Source organism: Apis mellifera, linkage group LG2, assembly GCF_003254395.2.
Source record: "Apis mellifera strain DH4 linkage group LG2, Amel_HAv3.1, whole genome shotgun sequence".
Lineage (NCBI taxonomy): Eukaryota > Metazoa > Arthropoda > Insecta > Hymenoptera > Apidae > Apis > Apis mellifera.
Genome location: NC_037639.1, coordinates 9312437 through 9329006, shown reverse-complemented (window position 1 = coordinate 9329006; position 16570 = coordinate 9312437). Strand labels below are relative to the sequence as shown.

Here is a 16570-nt window from a genome sequence, read left to right as displayed (position 1 = left end):
CCGCGCGAGTTGCAGCCATTGTGCATGATAATTGAAAATCCCAGGGATACGAGCCAGCCGCATTCTCGTGTGATTTACTACTACTTCGTATCTATTACTTCCGAGAGGACGAGCAGGGGTTGGATGGGTTTCTATCTATAGCTGGCAGTATTTCGATGAGTTATGCTGATTGATACTCGCGCGGCCGGAAAACGAGATTCTTCTTCGGTTTCTCAAGGGGTGGCGCAAGAACGTTTAAACAGGGAGATCAGCAAGGAGGTAAGTTTTCTCTTGAATTGAGTATTATTATGAGTTAGTTTGTTTGGTTGCAATTAGTGTTGAATAATTATTGACGAGAAATGTAAGAATCAAGAATTCATTCGTGTTTAAATTTTTTCCTCTACTTTTCTCTTGTATATCATACAAACTAGAGATTTTTGTTTAGAGGACAATGAGTTCAATGTGTACGAACAGTTTTATTCTTTTTAATTTCTCTTTTTAATTTTATATTTCTTTGACTTCAACAAAGATTTATCAAACTTTTAAAATTATATGTAATTAAACATAAGCAAAATTTAAATCATAATCAAATTGCAAATATTTACATATATATGAAAATTTTTTTAAATATGTATAAAACAAATTTCTCGCAATAATTATTCTCAATAACAGAAACAAGATTACTTCTTCGATTCAATTTTCTTCGATTTGTTCACTCCTTTCTGAGAAGCATCGATTATTAGCTCGAATATTATTTAATACATCTCGTATATCTCGAGGAAAGAGCTTCTCGCTCGAGAGCCGGCTAATTAAATCGAAGTGTCGGCCATCCCCGTAGTTGGATTTCGTACGATCGATCGATCAGAGCCGAATGGAGTCGAATTCGCTCGAGGAGCACTCGAAAAAGGTAAACAAATGAAATGCGCAATTCAGACCACGCCGTTTGTGGCACACGGTTCGCTACGTGACTGCATTTCTCTTACAAAAGCTTTTCGCTCGAATCGCCTTAACACCGTGTCCAAGATTCTCGAGATCGTGTGTAGACATTGCTTCTTTCCAATTTGGAACGAAAAGTGCCAAGAAGAAATTTTGAGAAATTTTCCTTCCATTTTTGGAAAAAATAATTTAAAAAAAAAAAGAAAAAATATCGAATTTTTAGTAATATATGTGTTAGCTTTGAATGTGAATAATTTTGACTTCTCTATTTTTTTCTCTCTGGTGTTTTTTTTATAATTTTTAACAATTTTCCTCGATTCGCGAGGCACATTTAAAATTTCGGAGTTGCCGTTTTCCATTTTTGTAATAACCATTTTTATATAAACGTGAATTACTTTTTCGAAATGCAATTGCAATATTTCGCGAGTTATTGAATAATTCTTTGAATGCAATAATTTGCCGAATAATTTTTTTTTTCCCCCCTCCCTTTAATATTTCCATATTTGCGGATCGGTAAAAACGATTTCGATGCCCGAATAAATGTTTGCTTATGCCAAGTATCGTTTTAAAAGGGAATGTTGATTAATAATTATTTCATGTAAATGATTCCCAATAATAATTTGGCGCAATCGATAATAATACGCACAATACGTACGCTTGTGACATATTATTTAAGCGGATAATGGCAAATCTGTATCGAATGAAATCTTATTCAAACTCAGACCAAATATAATATTGCTCGTACAACAATATTAATCCGAAAATGAATAAGCCATAGATTCATCTCCCCCCACGTTCCTTATCATCAATTTCCTTTATTAATTTAACGAAAATCATTGGAACATCAATGATGGAACAAAAAATGCCAATTATTCGATTATTCAAATTATTCGTAACACGATTGAAATCGATCGAAAAATCCTATCGAGCACGATCGCATCCCATTTTTTATTAAAAAATTCAACGCATTACTAAATTAAAAAAAAAAAAAAAAAAAGAATATACGCATCGACGAAATAACCTGTCGTTAAAAGAATATTTCAATACCCTGAATACCCTGAATTCGATAAATATAATCCGATCACGTATCTTATATAAATTGTTTCGAAAACATAAATCACCATCCCCAAATATTTCCACAAATATACATGTATATATACTATACACTCACACACACATGTGTATACGAACGTAAAAGTTAAAGGGCGTTTCCACCGTTACCTGAGATTGTAACTGGTCAACGAGACGTGTCCAGTGTCGTAAGCACGTCCATGAAGCACGAGCTTGCACGTGGTGGACTTCAGTTTCCCTCTGGTGTCGTGGTGGCCAGACCTGACTTTCTCGCCACTCACCTCGAGGTCGCAGCTTCCGGATATCGAGCCTTGATCTTTACGATGATCCTGGAGATCCGGATTGAACATCACGCTGTAACCACCGTCGCCGTTGATCGGTTTCGTCGTGTCCACTGCGAAATTCGCAGAGAATTAATTCTCGAGGAATTAATTTAATCGATCGGGTAATTGGATGGGTTGGGGGGGGGGGAGAGGAAAAAATTGTAGGGTAGATATTCGGATCGGAATCGTTAAAATCACCCGTTCGTCAAATAAGAACGACCCAGTTTCGGATAGGTTATAATCCGATCGAATAAAAACGAGAATCGGAATTAATTATCTCCGGCGGCAAGTGTAGCCGCGGATTTTTCAGAATAATTCAGAAAATCCCCCGTGGAACACGATTCCCTTCTAACGAACAGAACCGCTTCATCGTCGCCATTTTTTATCGTTGGCGCTTGTTAAATCAGATTTAACTATCCCGTTCGACTGCGATCGTTCGTGTTGGAACGTTACGCGTTCCTTTTTTTTTTTTTTTTTTCCATATTATTCTACACGTAGAAACGAAATAAATGATGATCGGCACGAGTTAAACAAAAAATAAAATTGCGGTAATTGGAAATTATTGGTATTATTCGTTAACTTTTTACCACGTAAAAAAAGATATAAATTTAACGACGATTGATGAATTCGCGACAGATAACGTGAATTTTTTTCAAATTTTTTGATGATTAAGTTCGTAAGGAATTAAAAGTATTTTTCTTTACTCGTCTTTTAATAAATCATTTAACCAAACCTCTGAGAAATTGCGATTGAAACCCTTCCTTTATACTTTAAATTCATTGTTCCGAATCTTTCAAATCGTATCGAGACGAAACGGTGCAACGTTTTACAAGGATCTCGATTAATTTCTTTATCGAATACTCACCACTTTTATTCGTGATATCCGTGGTAACCGTTGTCGGAGCTTCCGTAGTGATCTCTATAAAATTAAGGGTCGCCACGAAGCCGTTGTAATCGAAAGGCGGCACTTCCGGCCCCGTTCTGCAACAAAACGACTCTTCTCCATTCTTCGCGTTCTTTCAGAGCAGAATTCGAAACTTTTGCGTTTATCGAAATAACGAAGAGAAACGGTTGAATATACTTTTATATACTTTCGAGTCGATGCTTTTTTGGAAGCAAAAGGTGCGCGACGTTTCTTCCCTTACCTGAACTCGACCAACAGTTTCCGGCCGCTGTACGTCAACGACGTTTTGTTCTTGAAGCAGAGCATCTTCAGAAGGGGACTCGACGTTGTTGAACCCGAGTATACGGCTATGTAGTCGCTCGTGCAGTGCCTGGAACAAACGGAGACTCGTGTTAGTTTTAACATCTGGATGCACGGGATTCGCGACGTTAAGATAAATTCCTTCTTTAAACTTCAAACTTAAACGTCAAATATTAATGGAAAAAAGATCGATATTTTTTAACAAACTGGAATTATGTCGAAAAACTAGAAGCTAGAAATTTGTGTAAAATATAAATTCCAAACATTTCACAAAATTTCACTACAACTTTTCCAACCGGTCTATTAATTTTTACTCGCAAACTCGCGTACGTTAAAATTTCACTGGGAAATGTGTTTTTTCAAGCATTTCCATTCCCCGTCGGAAAAATTTAGAAATTTTTCCAACCGTTTTCAATTTTGATTAAGATGAAACGCGATAATTGAATCGAAATATATATATAATTGGAATAAGAAGAGGATCGAAGCGTACGAACGGTGTACCGATTTATCAACGAGTTCATGAGGATGAACAGGAGTCGGTGGAAGTTTCACCATTAAGAAAATATCGGATATTACCGGTGGAGGGAGAGGCGGCTGCGCCGAATTACCACGATGGGGACCGGCTGATTTATTTTACGAGAAAAGTTCCATCGTCGCTTGGCTGCCGGGGTGATCCCTCATTTCGAGGATCAGCGCGATGCGATTTTAATAATCTGCTCAAATTAGAGGAACGTCCCGGGGACCCGGCCGACGGATGCTCGCCCATTAAGGTGTAATTTAGAGTTAAGATTGGATCCGCCGTGGCCGTGGAAAAAAATATAACAGGGCGCCAGCCAGTTTCTAATAATATAAAGGGGAAGTCTCGCGAAAATCTTGAAAAGGGCGAAGAAAGGGCAGCTTCTACCACGCGATCAACTTTAAATCTTATGCCGCGCGCGTAATTTGTTCTTATCTCACATTTAGCGTCGCGCTTGCTAAAAACGTCGAGATAGAATGAAATGGAATTCGTTTCAACTTTGATGCCGCTTGTAAAAATTTTCTATCGCGATGTAAAACGAAATGAAACTCTTTTGTAAACGGAACAAATTTCTTTTCTCAGTTTTCCTTCCCTGGAATAGAGGCATGGTCATAAAAAAAGGAAAAAATGTAAGACGCGGTTTCTCTATCCGTAATCCGAATAATATATTTCCGAACAATTGATCGCTCGTCAAAACTTGTTGCGCTCTTGTACTTGCTTCTGAGTAAGAATAAGCTCAGGAAGGCCACTTGCAAACATTCAGGACCAATATTTTTATACGTAGCCTCGTCTCTCAGAAACTTTTATCCCTCGCGTTTGATGCGTACTTTCACGAGGAACGCCAATCTTTTACGAGGATCGTTGTGCATGCCTCGCCCGTGTAAAACGCTCGTTGCGAAGAGAAGGCGGCTCCTCTCGTTTCTTACGCTCGTCGTACATCAAAAAGATCCAAATGATCCGAAAAGATAAAACCGCTTGAAATTCGCAAAACTGATTCATAAATATTCTTTCCATTATCGTATCGCAGACTCGTTCGTATCCACGATCGATTCACCATTTCTCCCGAAGAATTTCATTATCCAAGAGAGGGGGAATAATTCTAAACACGTAACAGGTGTTCCACAAACTTTTCCTATAATTTTAATTAATCGCCGTGGCGCAAAGTAATTAATAGGGAAAGTTGGAGAGGGTTCGCCCCGTTCGATTTCATCGCGGCGGTGGTTAATTCCTTTTCGGGAATTCCTTCGACTTCCGCCTCCCGGACGGAAACGCGCGGCGTAGACGGCGGGACGCGTGGCTCCTCGCCAATTTATGAATAATTAACCGACCGAGAAAGCCGCGGCCATCTTCATAATTCACTCACCGCATCCCTCTCTCCCTCTCTCTCTTCCTTTCTTCTCGCGCAAAATGAAAAACACGTGTAAATTGTGAAACGGTTCGAACACCGACCTTTTCCACCGACGATAATTAGAAACGAAAAGGAACGCGATATTTCGTTAAAGAAGCAATTATCTCGCGGACAATTCGCGAAACTGTATTATGCGCGAATGAAATTATTTTAATTGGGGGACGGAGGAATGTATTTTCGAGTCGAAAGAGAGATTGAGAAACCAACGATGAGAATTGATTTCGTTCGTTTTTGATTAGATTTTCTCAGTGAAAAAAGAAGAGAAAGATCGATAGGATAGATTATTAGAAGAGAGGAATTAAGACAAAAATGATGAGAATTCTGATCCAAAAAGAAAAGAAAAAAAATTGAAATAGACGCATTGTGGGCGCAATCGGCAGATTCGAGTAGAGAATTTTTAATTTACTCTGACGGATCGAGTAATTTCGTGGCATTTTATTTATCAGTTTGAATGCTCACAATACAGTACTCTTTTTCTCTTTACCCTATCTATCTCTCTTTCTCTCTCGTCTATTACGCGATTTTTTCTCCGTTACGTGGCTGGATCGTATGAAATGGAGCCGGAGGAATCCGATTTTCCGGTGTTCAGGCCACTCGTGCAGAAAATGACGTATAAAACTATCTTTCTATCTTTAAACCCCAACCCCTGTACAGGCGTAGCAGGTTATATGGGGAATAAAACGACCCATTTTTTAATTTATTTGACTCGAGATCAAATTATCGAGAGAACAGAGAAGAAAAAGCAATACGGGTTCTCGCTTAATAAAACGAATCGGTGAACAAATTGAAATTAAAAATATCGTGTATGGATCGTGGAATTTGTATTAAATAAATAGAGAACGTGTATCGATCTGAAAAAACGAAGAAGTGTGGAAGAGAAGAATGGAGGAAGAATATTTACTTGTCTTATTTCTTTAACGAATATCAGTTACATCTTTTAATCTCCATAATTTTGAATAAAGGAAATAGATACATTCTCTTTTATTTCTTTCATTTTCTTTTCAGGATAATAAAATTATCGAGCAAAGTTTAAAAATTTCAAGCGGGGGAACGCGTTTGGATTTATTTTTTTTTTTACAGATGGCTTTCTCGAAAGAAAGAAAATAATATTCAAAAGTAAAGTGCAGGAACGAATGGAGGAAAAGTGTTTAATTCGAGGGAGCGATGAATAAAGTTGTAAAGTACAATATGTTTGCAGCCATAAAAGTATAAAACTTGAGAAAAATTTAAAAGTTTCCATTATCTCTCACGAATGCAATTGTATTATCCTCCCACCGAGGCTCATGAGAAAATACACGCGCTACTTAATTTGAATCAGGCACTTCAGTGTTCAGAGTTCAGAAAATTGAGGTATAAAGAGTCTGGAGGGAGATCTTCTTTCCCTCCTACCAGAGAGGAAAGAAGAAACAATAAGAATCTCGCTACGTAATCCTATAAAATCAGGATTACGATCTAATCAAACCTTTAACATTATTCTATTATTTCTCCCTTCTCTTTCCTTTTTTCCATTTCACGAATCCAGAAAATCCTGTCCGCAACTTATCATCCTTGCGATAGTTATGGGATTTTAACGCGGAGAGCTTTTGTTAACGACATTTCCAGAGCTACGACGTCGCCCCCTCCCTGCTCTCCCGGAAACTCCTTTAATGCTCAAATAATTGAGTGAGCCTAATTAAAGCCCCTCCCCCTCTCCGCCGAAGCGTGCTACTTTCACTAATGGCGGAGTTTATCTACAAAGATAAGCCGAAATTGCAGACGATGTCGTTGTACACCGTCGTTTGGATTGTTCTTTCTTTCTTTTTTTCTTCCATTTTCCCCTTTGTTCCTTTCCTTCCCCCTCCCTTTTATCCTAGAGGACAATCAAGGGTGGACCAAGAAAAGCGAAGTAATCGGCGGAATAAATTCTTTGCACGAGTAGAGGACTCGAGAGGGAAAAGTTTTGAAAGGGGACAGGAAGCGATTTAAGGAATTTTCTTCGTCCTCCGCTCGTCTCGAGATCTCGCCCATGTCCCCTCTTTAAAAAATACCTATTTGTTCCAATTTGTATAAATAATGAAAGCCCGCATTAAACAGACAAAGACGAATCGCAGAATCGCAAGGAAACATTCGTAGCGATGATTCGTTTAAGAAAGAACGAATGAAAGAAAGAAAAGAACGATTCGTATATGGACGAACGTTAAATCGGGACAATTCCAACGAGGAACGTCACAGCCGCGATCGCATCGGTGATTTCAATGCTTTGAATGGCCGCCTAATATAAGCTTTGCTATAACAGTTTCCAGTTATCACGATAATTCGATAACGAGCCTCTCAATTTTTCCCACCGTGTGCCGGGGGCCAGTGGAAACGATATTTCTTCCATTCCATTTCCATTCGAGCAACGATCGATCTTTCTTCTCTCCCCTCTCTTCTCCTCGATCTTACTTTAATCGTGCCTCGTTACGCGATAATACGAGGTATTTTTCATTTCCACGTTGTACGATTCGAATGTATGATTAACGAAGGAAAAGATAGAGAGAGAGAGAAAAGGAGGAAGGAGAAATGTTTCTTTATTATTTATTCCGCTCGAAGACGGCGCGAGCGATCGGAATATTAAACGGATGTCGCGTCGAAACGAGTGCACGATTATAGCAATGGTGGCCAGGGGACGCGTCAGGGCACGCATTCGTCGAGCATTCGTGCCACGTAATCGGGCAACAGATTACATTACACACGTAACTAATGTCGAACTCTCGAGCAGCGTTGAATTAATTCACCACCTCTGCTGTACACGTCGCGATTAATGCGGCACGCTCTCGCGGCGACCGATTGTCTTCGAAGCCGCGGAAATTTATCCCAGCTACGAAGCAACCCCGAAGCGGGCGCGTATGTGTATCGATGGCGCGTGAGAATATCAAATATGTAAAATGGATATGGTTCGGGGTAGTGGGTAATCGGTGGAAATATCGGGGGAGGGATGGGATTAATCGGATATCGGATCACGCGAGATCGAACGGTGGTTTTAGAGAGGAATCGATATATCGTTATATCTTATTCCTTGAATTCTTTTTTTTTTTATTCGAGTTATAAATGTTATGATGTTCGAGAGATTCTTTTTTTTTTTTTTTTTAATTTCTTGGAATTTTTAATCCCACTTTATTTTACTTCCGCTACTAATTGCCCGTCTGATTGTATAATCTTGTATCGGACTACGAGATCGTTCCCGGGAAATGAACTTTAATGTTTTGAGAGGGATAATTGAGAAATTTTTTTTCTTTAACTTTTAATCATCTGTATATATATATACGCTTAATGAGAAAAGTTAAGGAAACAAATTGATCATTCGTAAATTTGTACTTTTGATAAAATATCATATTTTAGAAGAAGAATCATTTCGTGGTAAGAATTATATTGCCAATTTATTAGGATAATGTGTTGTAATTACACATTGATTACGTAATTGGAGCGTAAAATTAATCGCGAAAAAGTTTAATCACGAATCTTGACAGGTGTTCACATCGCATTACCTTCAATAAATTGCACGTTCGACTCGTATAACGCTTCTATTTTACGGTTGTCCGAGTACGTATGTTTTACGTAGCTTACCCCGGGTCCGACCAAAGCCGGCCTGCTCTACTTAGCAAATGCCTGCTCGCGAGCTAATGGGAGCTCTATTTATATCGTTACATCAGCCTTCAATCGTACGTACACTGAACTCCGGGTCGATAACTGATTAGTATCCGGTTCCTCTTATTAAGAACATAACCACAGGAGATACTGCTCGGCCGAGCAGATGTCTAACCATAACTTGCAACACATGCAGGTTACCAGGCATCTAATTACAGAGTCATAACGTAGATAAACATGACGTTACGCCATATGCGGTGGTGGTATATCGTGCCGCTTGCCGCGCATTGTAAACTGTGCGAAGATTTACGTCCGTTAACGAGGGATCATAATTAGCTCAGTTGTCGAGAAATAATCGATTGTATCGTTTTATCAAGAAAAGTGGAGATCTTGGAGCCGTATCATTATCGATTTATCTTTTATTACGGAATCGTAGATTTATTTATTTTTAAAAGGATCATTCGTGTGTTATATAAATTATAGAAATGTATTTTTGTACACCAATAAATCGATTCTTACAACGGTTTACAATCTTAGAATCGGAAAAGAATCGATTCCAACTCTAGCAATTTCAAGTTTCCGCTTTCGTTTCAGCGGATAATCCGATGGCGTGATCCTTCTACAACCGACACGCGACATGGTTCGATGCTTTATCGGTTTCCAGCTTTCCATTCATCCCTCGTTCGGATTCCAATGGAATGAGACCAGAAGGAATTGGTTATCCTTAATAATAGCCTCCGTGGAAACTGGCCGTAACTTAGAGTAAGGAGTTGACTGAATCATTCGATTCGTCGGTAGAAAAAAAAGAAAATCGAAGCTGAAACTTTCTTCGTGGAATTTACGTTTACCTATTGTTAAAAGAATTAGCATTTCTTCGCGTAATAATAAGTTTCTTTTCTCCCTTTCTCTTCGTGAGAAAATTTCAATGTCCTTGCAAGTATTCTTGAAAAAGTCATTGTTGCTGAACAACAACCAAAGGCAAAGGAATAAAATATATAATCGAATATTTTAAACTATCTCTCTTCGATTTTCACGCAATGTACATTGTAACAAGAATCTCAAAGTTTAAATATCCATACCTATTGTAATTGTACAAAGTAGTAATAATTAATCATTATCTAACATTCCAGTGTAATCCTCTCGTCGTTTCCATTTCGACGTCCACACTTGCGATTATTAAATTTCAACCTGAAAAACAACGTTAATTATATAATCCGTCGGCCAAGTCAGAGTTACACCAAACATTTAGAGAAATTTGCTCTCTCGCGGATCCAGCATCGTTTTAACGGCCCTTTTAAACGTCAATATACGGTTACGACCGGTTTAGAACTTAATCCACCGCTCGTTATCTTGGAAACCGTGGTTGAAACCGTGTTGTCGCACAAGTGAAATAGAACTGGATTCCTCTCCTCGCGGGGAGAAACTTACAACCGTTTGCAAATGACCCTTCACCGAGCATCCGCCACTCTCTCTCTCTCTCTCTCTCTCTCTCTCTCTCTCTCTCTCTCTCTCTCTCTCTCTCTCTTTCTCTCGACACGATGCATTGTTACTCGAGATCGTTTTCGCAAAATGCGATACTATCCTGTTTCGTCTCCATTTTCCCGTGACGGTGAATTAATCAAGGGAGAGAGAGAGAGGTAGCAGATAATAATTAAACGCAAGTTTCACTGCCATTCGCGCGAAACGTTAAACGCGAATTTTTGCGCTAGCAAGAATAATTTTTTCTTTTCCTTCAAATCTTCCCGTAACGAGTTAATTAAAGTGGAACGATATTTTTATAAAAAATTTTTGCGAATTTGAATATCTTGATTTCCAGCGTGCATCAAAGCGAGCAAAGAGATAATTATCAACGATGGAACTTTGAGCATTAATGTTTACACGGTAAAGTCGTCATTTGCACGCTAAATTAATCAGACTAGAAGAAAATAATTAAATCCGTTGAACGATATTATAATTTTACACGAATACATCTTCCAAGTAAAAAATAATTGATTAACGTTCGATATATAGCTCGAGAAGATAAGATATTGATCCAGAAGCGTGATTTCGATTTCGTATAAACATATACACGAATTCAACAATTTGATAAAATCTGTTAACTGTGAAACGATATTATAATTTTACACGAATACATTTTCCAAGTAAAAAATAATTGATTAACGTTCGATATAGAATTCGAGAAAAATGAGATATTGATTTCGATTTCGTATAAACATATACATGAATTCAACAATTTGATAATAAACAGTTTCCACGCGTGAAAAATTTTTCCTACGTCCTCCCTAGAGGGAGGAAAAGGATGGAGAAGAAGAGGATTGAAAAGGGAGAACCGTGAGAAATCGATGATTCGCTCGCCGCGGATACAATTAAATCGATTCGCCATTAAATCAGTTATTGAATGGAAAATTTGAGGGGAGGGAAGAGTAGGAGGAACTTGTTCGCGCGGATGATTTCGTTACTCCCCTCCCCCTCCGTCCCCGGCCATTATTGACAGTGGTCGGAAAATATTCCCGCGGATCGCCAATGGAAAAATTAGGTAAATACCAAGGGAATTCGATAAGTGGGCTGAATTCAACTTCCTCGAGGCTCCCTCCTATTCCGATTTTCTGCCTGTATTTCAGTTATCGGAATTGGATATGTATATATACGAGGAATTGGAGAATTCGTTAGCTCGTCAAGAAATTTGAAATTTTCCCTCGTATCGTATCACGATTCGATATCGTATCGTATCGTAAAATCGCGAGGTACGTTGTCTTTTCATATCATTTTCTAATCCTCTCATCCTTTTACTCTCCCCCCATATTATTTTCAGATTGTATTTTCAGATAATATTCATTTCATATTCTCTATTCGAAAGATTTATCTACGATTTGTATCGTAAATAAATATTTTAATATTATCACGAATAGTTGCAAGAAATCGTTCAACCATTTTATATATTTTCTCCAGAATTAAACATATTGTTTGTAATTATCCTCTTCTCGAGAACGATTACACATCGTCCTAGATCGGGTTACTTTTCGAATTCGAATCCGATACAATTATTCTTTCTCGATTCGGTCAACTCGACAACGTTCAAACATGGATCGAACGAAATTAAACGTAAATCTTGTTACCACGCCAGTGACGGCCGATGTTAAAGTATAATCTGGATTAGTCGGAAAATTCAATCGGATTCCCGCATTCGAGCGTGCAGGGGCGTAATGCGAAATTTATACGAGACGGCGGAAGACGGAGCAACAGGATGTGCCGGATATTATTTTCCGCCCGCGCCTCAGGGAAAAACGGAAGTTGGCGGCCCCGTGTCGCGTTTAATTCTATCCTGTATTCGGCTGTGCTTCATTTCCGGGAGAAATAAAATCGGCAAGGGGAGAGAAGTGACATCGAAAGCAGAGAGGATAGATGATACACCATCCCTCGAAAGTATCCTATCTTATTCTGTACAAAATGTAGAAAAGAAAATAAATAAAAGAGGATTTGCAATCATTTGTCAATAATTATATATCATACGAAAGTATCGCGATAAATTTTTTTACTGGAAAAATTATATTTTATATGTAGATGAAAATTTATTAATATAATTTCGTAAAGACGAATTGTTTAACGATCTCGTTGCTTGTGAGAGTAAATCTGGAAGAAGCGTGAAAAAAAATTATTACAGAAACGAGTAATTGAAATAATTTCAAAAGTAATTTTGAACACAAAATGTCACGTAACTTTTATAAAATTGATTTAATTTTAGTTATTAGACGTTCAAATAGCATTAAACAAATTAGAGATTTCGTAAGATAATTTTGGAGGGAAGGTGTGTAGGTGAAAATGAAAAATAATCAGATTCAGAGGCGGTCGTATGGAAATTAACGAAGCTCTCGATAAGCGCGAAAATGGATTTGCATTGCGCCTGCTTGTTTCCCCGTAACTAACTTCCGGCTACCACTTATTTAACTTTTGCCGAAGCTGCACGTTTTTATTCGAACGAGCCTGGCCTGTTGAATATTTATTTTGTTTTTCCTACTTCCGTGATAAGAAATATAAGCGTCGACGAAACTGGCATTGTCGATTTTCCCTTCCTTTCATTACCGTTTTTATTCGTTTCCTACATACAAAATGAATCCGTTTAAAATTTATCCGTATATGAATTTTTCGCAAAGAAATCTTCCTCTTTCAAACCTTTCCAAAATTTATCACAATTTCGAATAAATCAACGTTATTACTTTCTTTTTTATTATATACACAATCTTCCAGCGAATCATGTCAAAATTTGTCGCACGTAATTTTCGTAACCGAGCGATTATTTCGAAAGGAAAAATTTCTTAATTACGACGGGTGGGAGAGCAAGCTACTTCTATCGAAAGTGGCTGCTCGAGGGGAAATTTTAAGCGGCGTCAGATCAGGAGGGTGGAACGGAGCGTGGATGATGTCTCGAGTTGCGCGCGGACCTTATCTCTAAGCTTTACACTCTATTACGTTTATTAAAAGCACCGGTGGAAGAAGAAGAAGTTTTCACGGTCCGAGCTCCCCGCGGTGGGAATAAAAATGAGGTCGACCCTGTTACACTTCTTCCGGAACACTCCCACCGTCTTACGCTTCCGTTGATAGATCGCAAACGTGATCCCGGAAATTCCCTCCGTGTTCACGTCGCGAAGCGAGCGGCTAGCGATTGTAAACCGTCTTCGATTCATTACGCGCGCAACGCCAAACAATATTTTTCTTTCCTCTCTTCTTTATTAACGATGTCCCCCGATTTAAATAAAATATTCAAATATTACTTGATTCGTGAGATTCGATACAATTGCAACGAACGAATTATTTAAGCAAATTTGTCGCCTCGCGTATACGATTCTATACGTGTAATATGCATGGTCGAATAAAAATTTTTACAACACACTTTTCACGCCCCCTTTTCTCTAGTTTACAGTCGCTTCGAAAAAACCTACATTTTTATAACGCGTCCAGATATTTTCTGGTCACGTTTTCAGACCCAAAACTTCTGCCACGACCGTGCTACACCATTCCTTATTCACACTCTAATCTCGAATGTGACAAAACTCACTCATGCCGTGAATTTCTTATTTCCAAATTCAGTTATTACACGCCCTGTATGCTTCTGATCTTCGAAAAGTATCAAGAAAAAAAAAAAAAACATTCCATACTCGCGACGAAAAGTCAAGTTTCAGCCTTCGTATTATATTTATATTTTCCAAACGTAGCGAAACAAACGCATAAAACACAGAGAAAAGAGAGAGAGAAGAAAATAAATAAGTAAAAAGAACACAAATCTGAGGAGCAATTGTTAGAAAGTTTGCCCGGAATGGAAAGGCAACTTTCGAAAAGCGCCCCGGCAAACTTTCGCGCCGCTTAAATCCCCTCGGCTGACTTATTTCGTCATTGTCTCGCTGCCCCATTTTGTCCCCCTCCCCGCGATTTAATTACGGGCTCACCTAACCCTCCCCTCCCCTCCCCTTGTCGGTTAACATATTCAACAATTTCGTGCCAACTCTAATCGTAGCTCCGACCACAAAACCGGGTGGACGAATGGAAAAGTCGAGGAGAGAGAAGTCGACCTCCCCTTCCTTCTCCTCTCCTTCACCAGTAGTTTGATAATTAAATTCAACGATCGTTCGACGACGGTGAGGTAAACTTGTCGAACGGGTGTGGGGAGGGAAGGGTGGTTCTTTCAAGGACAAGTTCCATCCGAGGCTTTTCACGGATGGAAACTTTCTTCTTTCACGCGTGGAAAACGCGTTGCTCGTTACGAGGCACATTCGTTGGCGCGTTTCAGTTGGGGAGGAAACATTCCATCGGGGGATAGAAGACGGAAAAAAAAAAAAAAAGGACGACGACGATGGTGGAAACAAGAATTCAACGCGAGAAGGGTGGGGAGGGAAGTCTGAATCAGGCGGTAAAATCTTTCCCCGCCGGGAAAGGGGAGGATAAGGGTCAGCGAAAGTGACCTTCCCTCTCCTCCTCTCTGAAGTGAAGCTGTTACGACGAGGAGAAAGAGATCTTGGAAAAATAATTCACCCCCAAGAGATACGGTCGTGAGTGGGCGGTATCGGTTTGATGAAGTTCGGGAGGGATTAAGAAGGCTTGAGATAAAGTTCTTTAATCGAATTGGTACATCGATCTTTTCTAGTTTAGCCGAGGAAAGATCGAAGAATTGGGGGTTGGAAGGGGTTAACCCCGTTGAAAAAGTAATTAAAAATTTCTGAAACAGAGAGAAATTTGTCTTTGAGCAATAATAATCTCTTCGTAGGTATTATAATCTTTAACAGTTTAATAACTTTTTTGAACAATGAATAATATAATGCTTCAATTATTAAATTTTCCCTGTCACTTGGATCGAAAAGCTTTATTTTTGTTTTTGAGGATTTTTTACTTAACAGTAATAATAGATATTTCAAAATTCATATTTACAAATGAAGTAACGTAGACACGTTGTGACGAGATAATAGTGGTCACTAAGTAAGTGCGTGACAATATTTTCCTGTAATTTTCTAGATAATTAGAATCAGAAGTTTTGTTTGAAACGTTGCTTCATCGGATTATTATTGTTTCGCTCCGCACGATGATACGCTTCTTCCATTGTGTTTGTGTATTATTTTGCAATTGTGGACGAATACAATCTACTTGTTGAGTATTCCATTCCATTGAAACACCGGTGGACCATGTACGGTTATATTCTACTTTACCAACTGGCTGTGTTCGTGCAATCCTGTTTCACTCTCCGGATGTCCTATTGTACTCTGGCTATACATTGGTCTATTCTACTTAGTGCAACCATACGTGGATCTAGTATACTTGCTGGCTATCTGGCAACACGTGATCTCAATTTATCTAACCGTGTTTAATCGGAAACGTCTTTATTCCAATTGCAATTCCGATCTGATCGAATCAAAGGGAAGCTTCGTCACGCTTGTGAAAATAACAATAAGAATTTGATTCAATGATATCAAATACGCACAACAAGTATCGAGACAGGAAGTATTGATTTAACGTTGCAATTTTCTTTTCGATTGTTCGACCAACACCAACGTAACGTAACATCTTAAAGGGTGATATAAAAATCTACCCCGATGGCGAAAGTTTTACGAAGGAACAAAAAGATCTTACTTAAAGGTACAACGTCGTAATCTTGTTGTCCAATCATTTTTATCTCACTCACTGTTATTGTTTCCTTTTTTCTTTTTGTCTTCAAATTTATCTTTTTACATCGAATGGAGTTCCGAGAATTCTCTTTTTTCCCAATAACTTTTCGAAGAGGATATTCGAAAAGGAAATATTTGTGTAATAGATTGAATAAAAAGATAGAAATAAATTCTCGACAACCGTAATGCTTTCCTTTGTTCCTGTTATTATTGTCTCTATATTTGTTATTTCTTCGTGATTTCGATCATTTCAAAGATAACCAAGGAGCAACAAGAAGAAGAAGCATTCAAGCTTCTCTTTTTAAAAATATTATATATCAATATCGGTTTTACGGAATCTTTTGGAAAATTTTATCATCTCGTATTGTAGGAGAAAAT

At 38.5% G+C, this 16570-nt stretch overlaps 1 protein-coding gene across 8 annotated transcripts in view; it reads right to left on the bottom strand.

Annotated features, from left to right (window-relative positions):
* Positions 1-16570, bottom strand: part of LOC100578611 — a 240159-nt gene that overhangs the window by 26613 nt on the left and 196976 nt on the right. For all 8 annotated transcript variants that reach the window (XM_026439300.1, XM_026439301.1, XM_026439299.1 and 5 more), the window contains exons 8-10: positions 3455-3583; positions 3175-3290; positions 2137-2380 (exon numbers count right to left, since the gene is read on the bottom strand). In XM_026439300.1, the coding sequence (XP_026295085.1) occupies positions 2137-2380; positions 3175-3290; positions 3455-3583 (489 nt within the window). The remainder of the gene's footprint in view (positions 1-2136; positions 2381-3174; positions 3291-3454; positions 3584-16570) is intronic.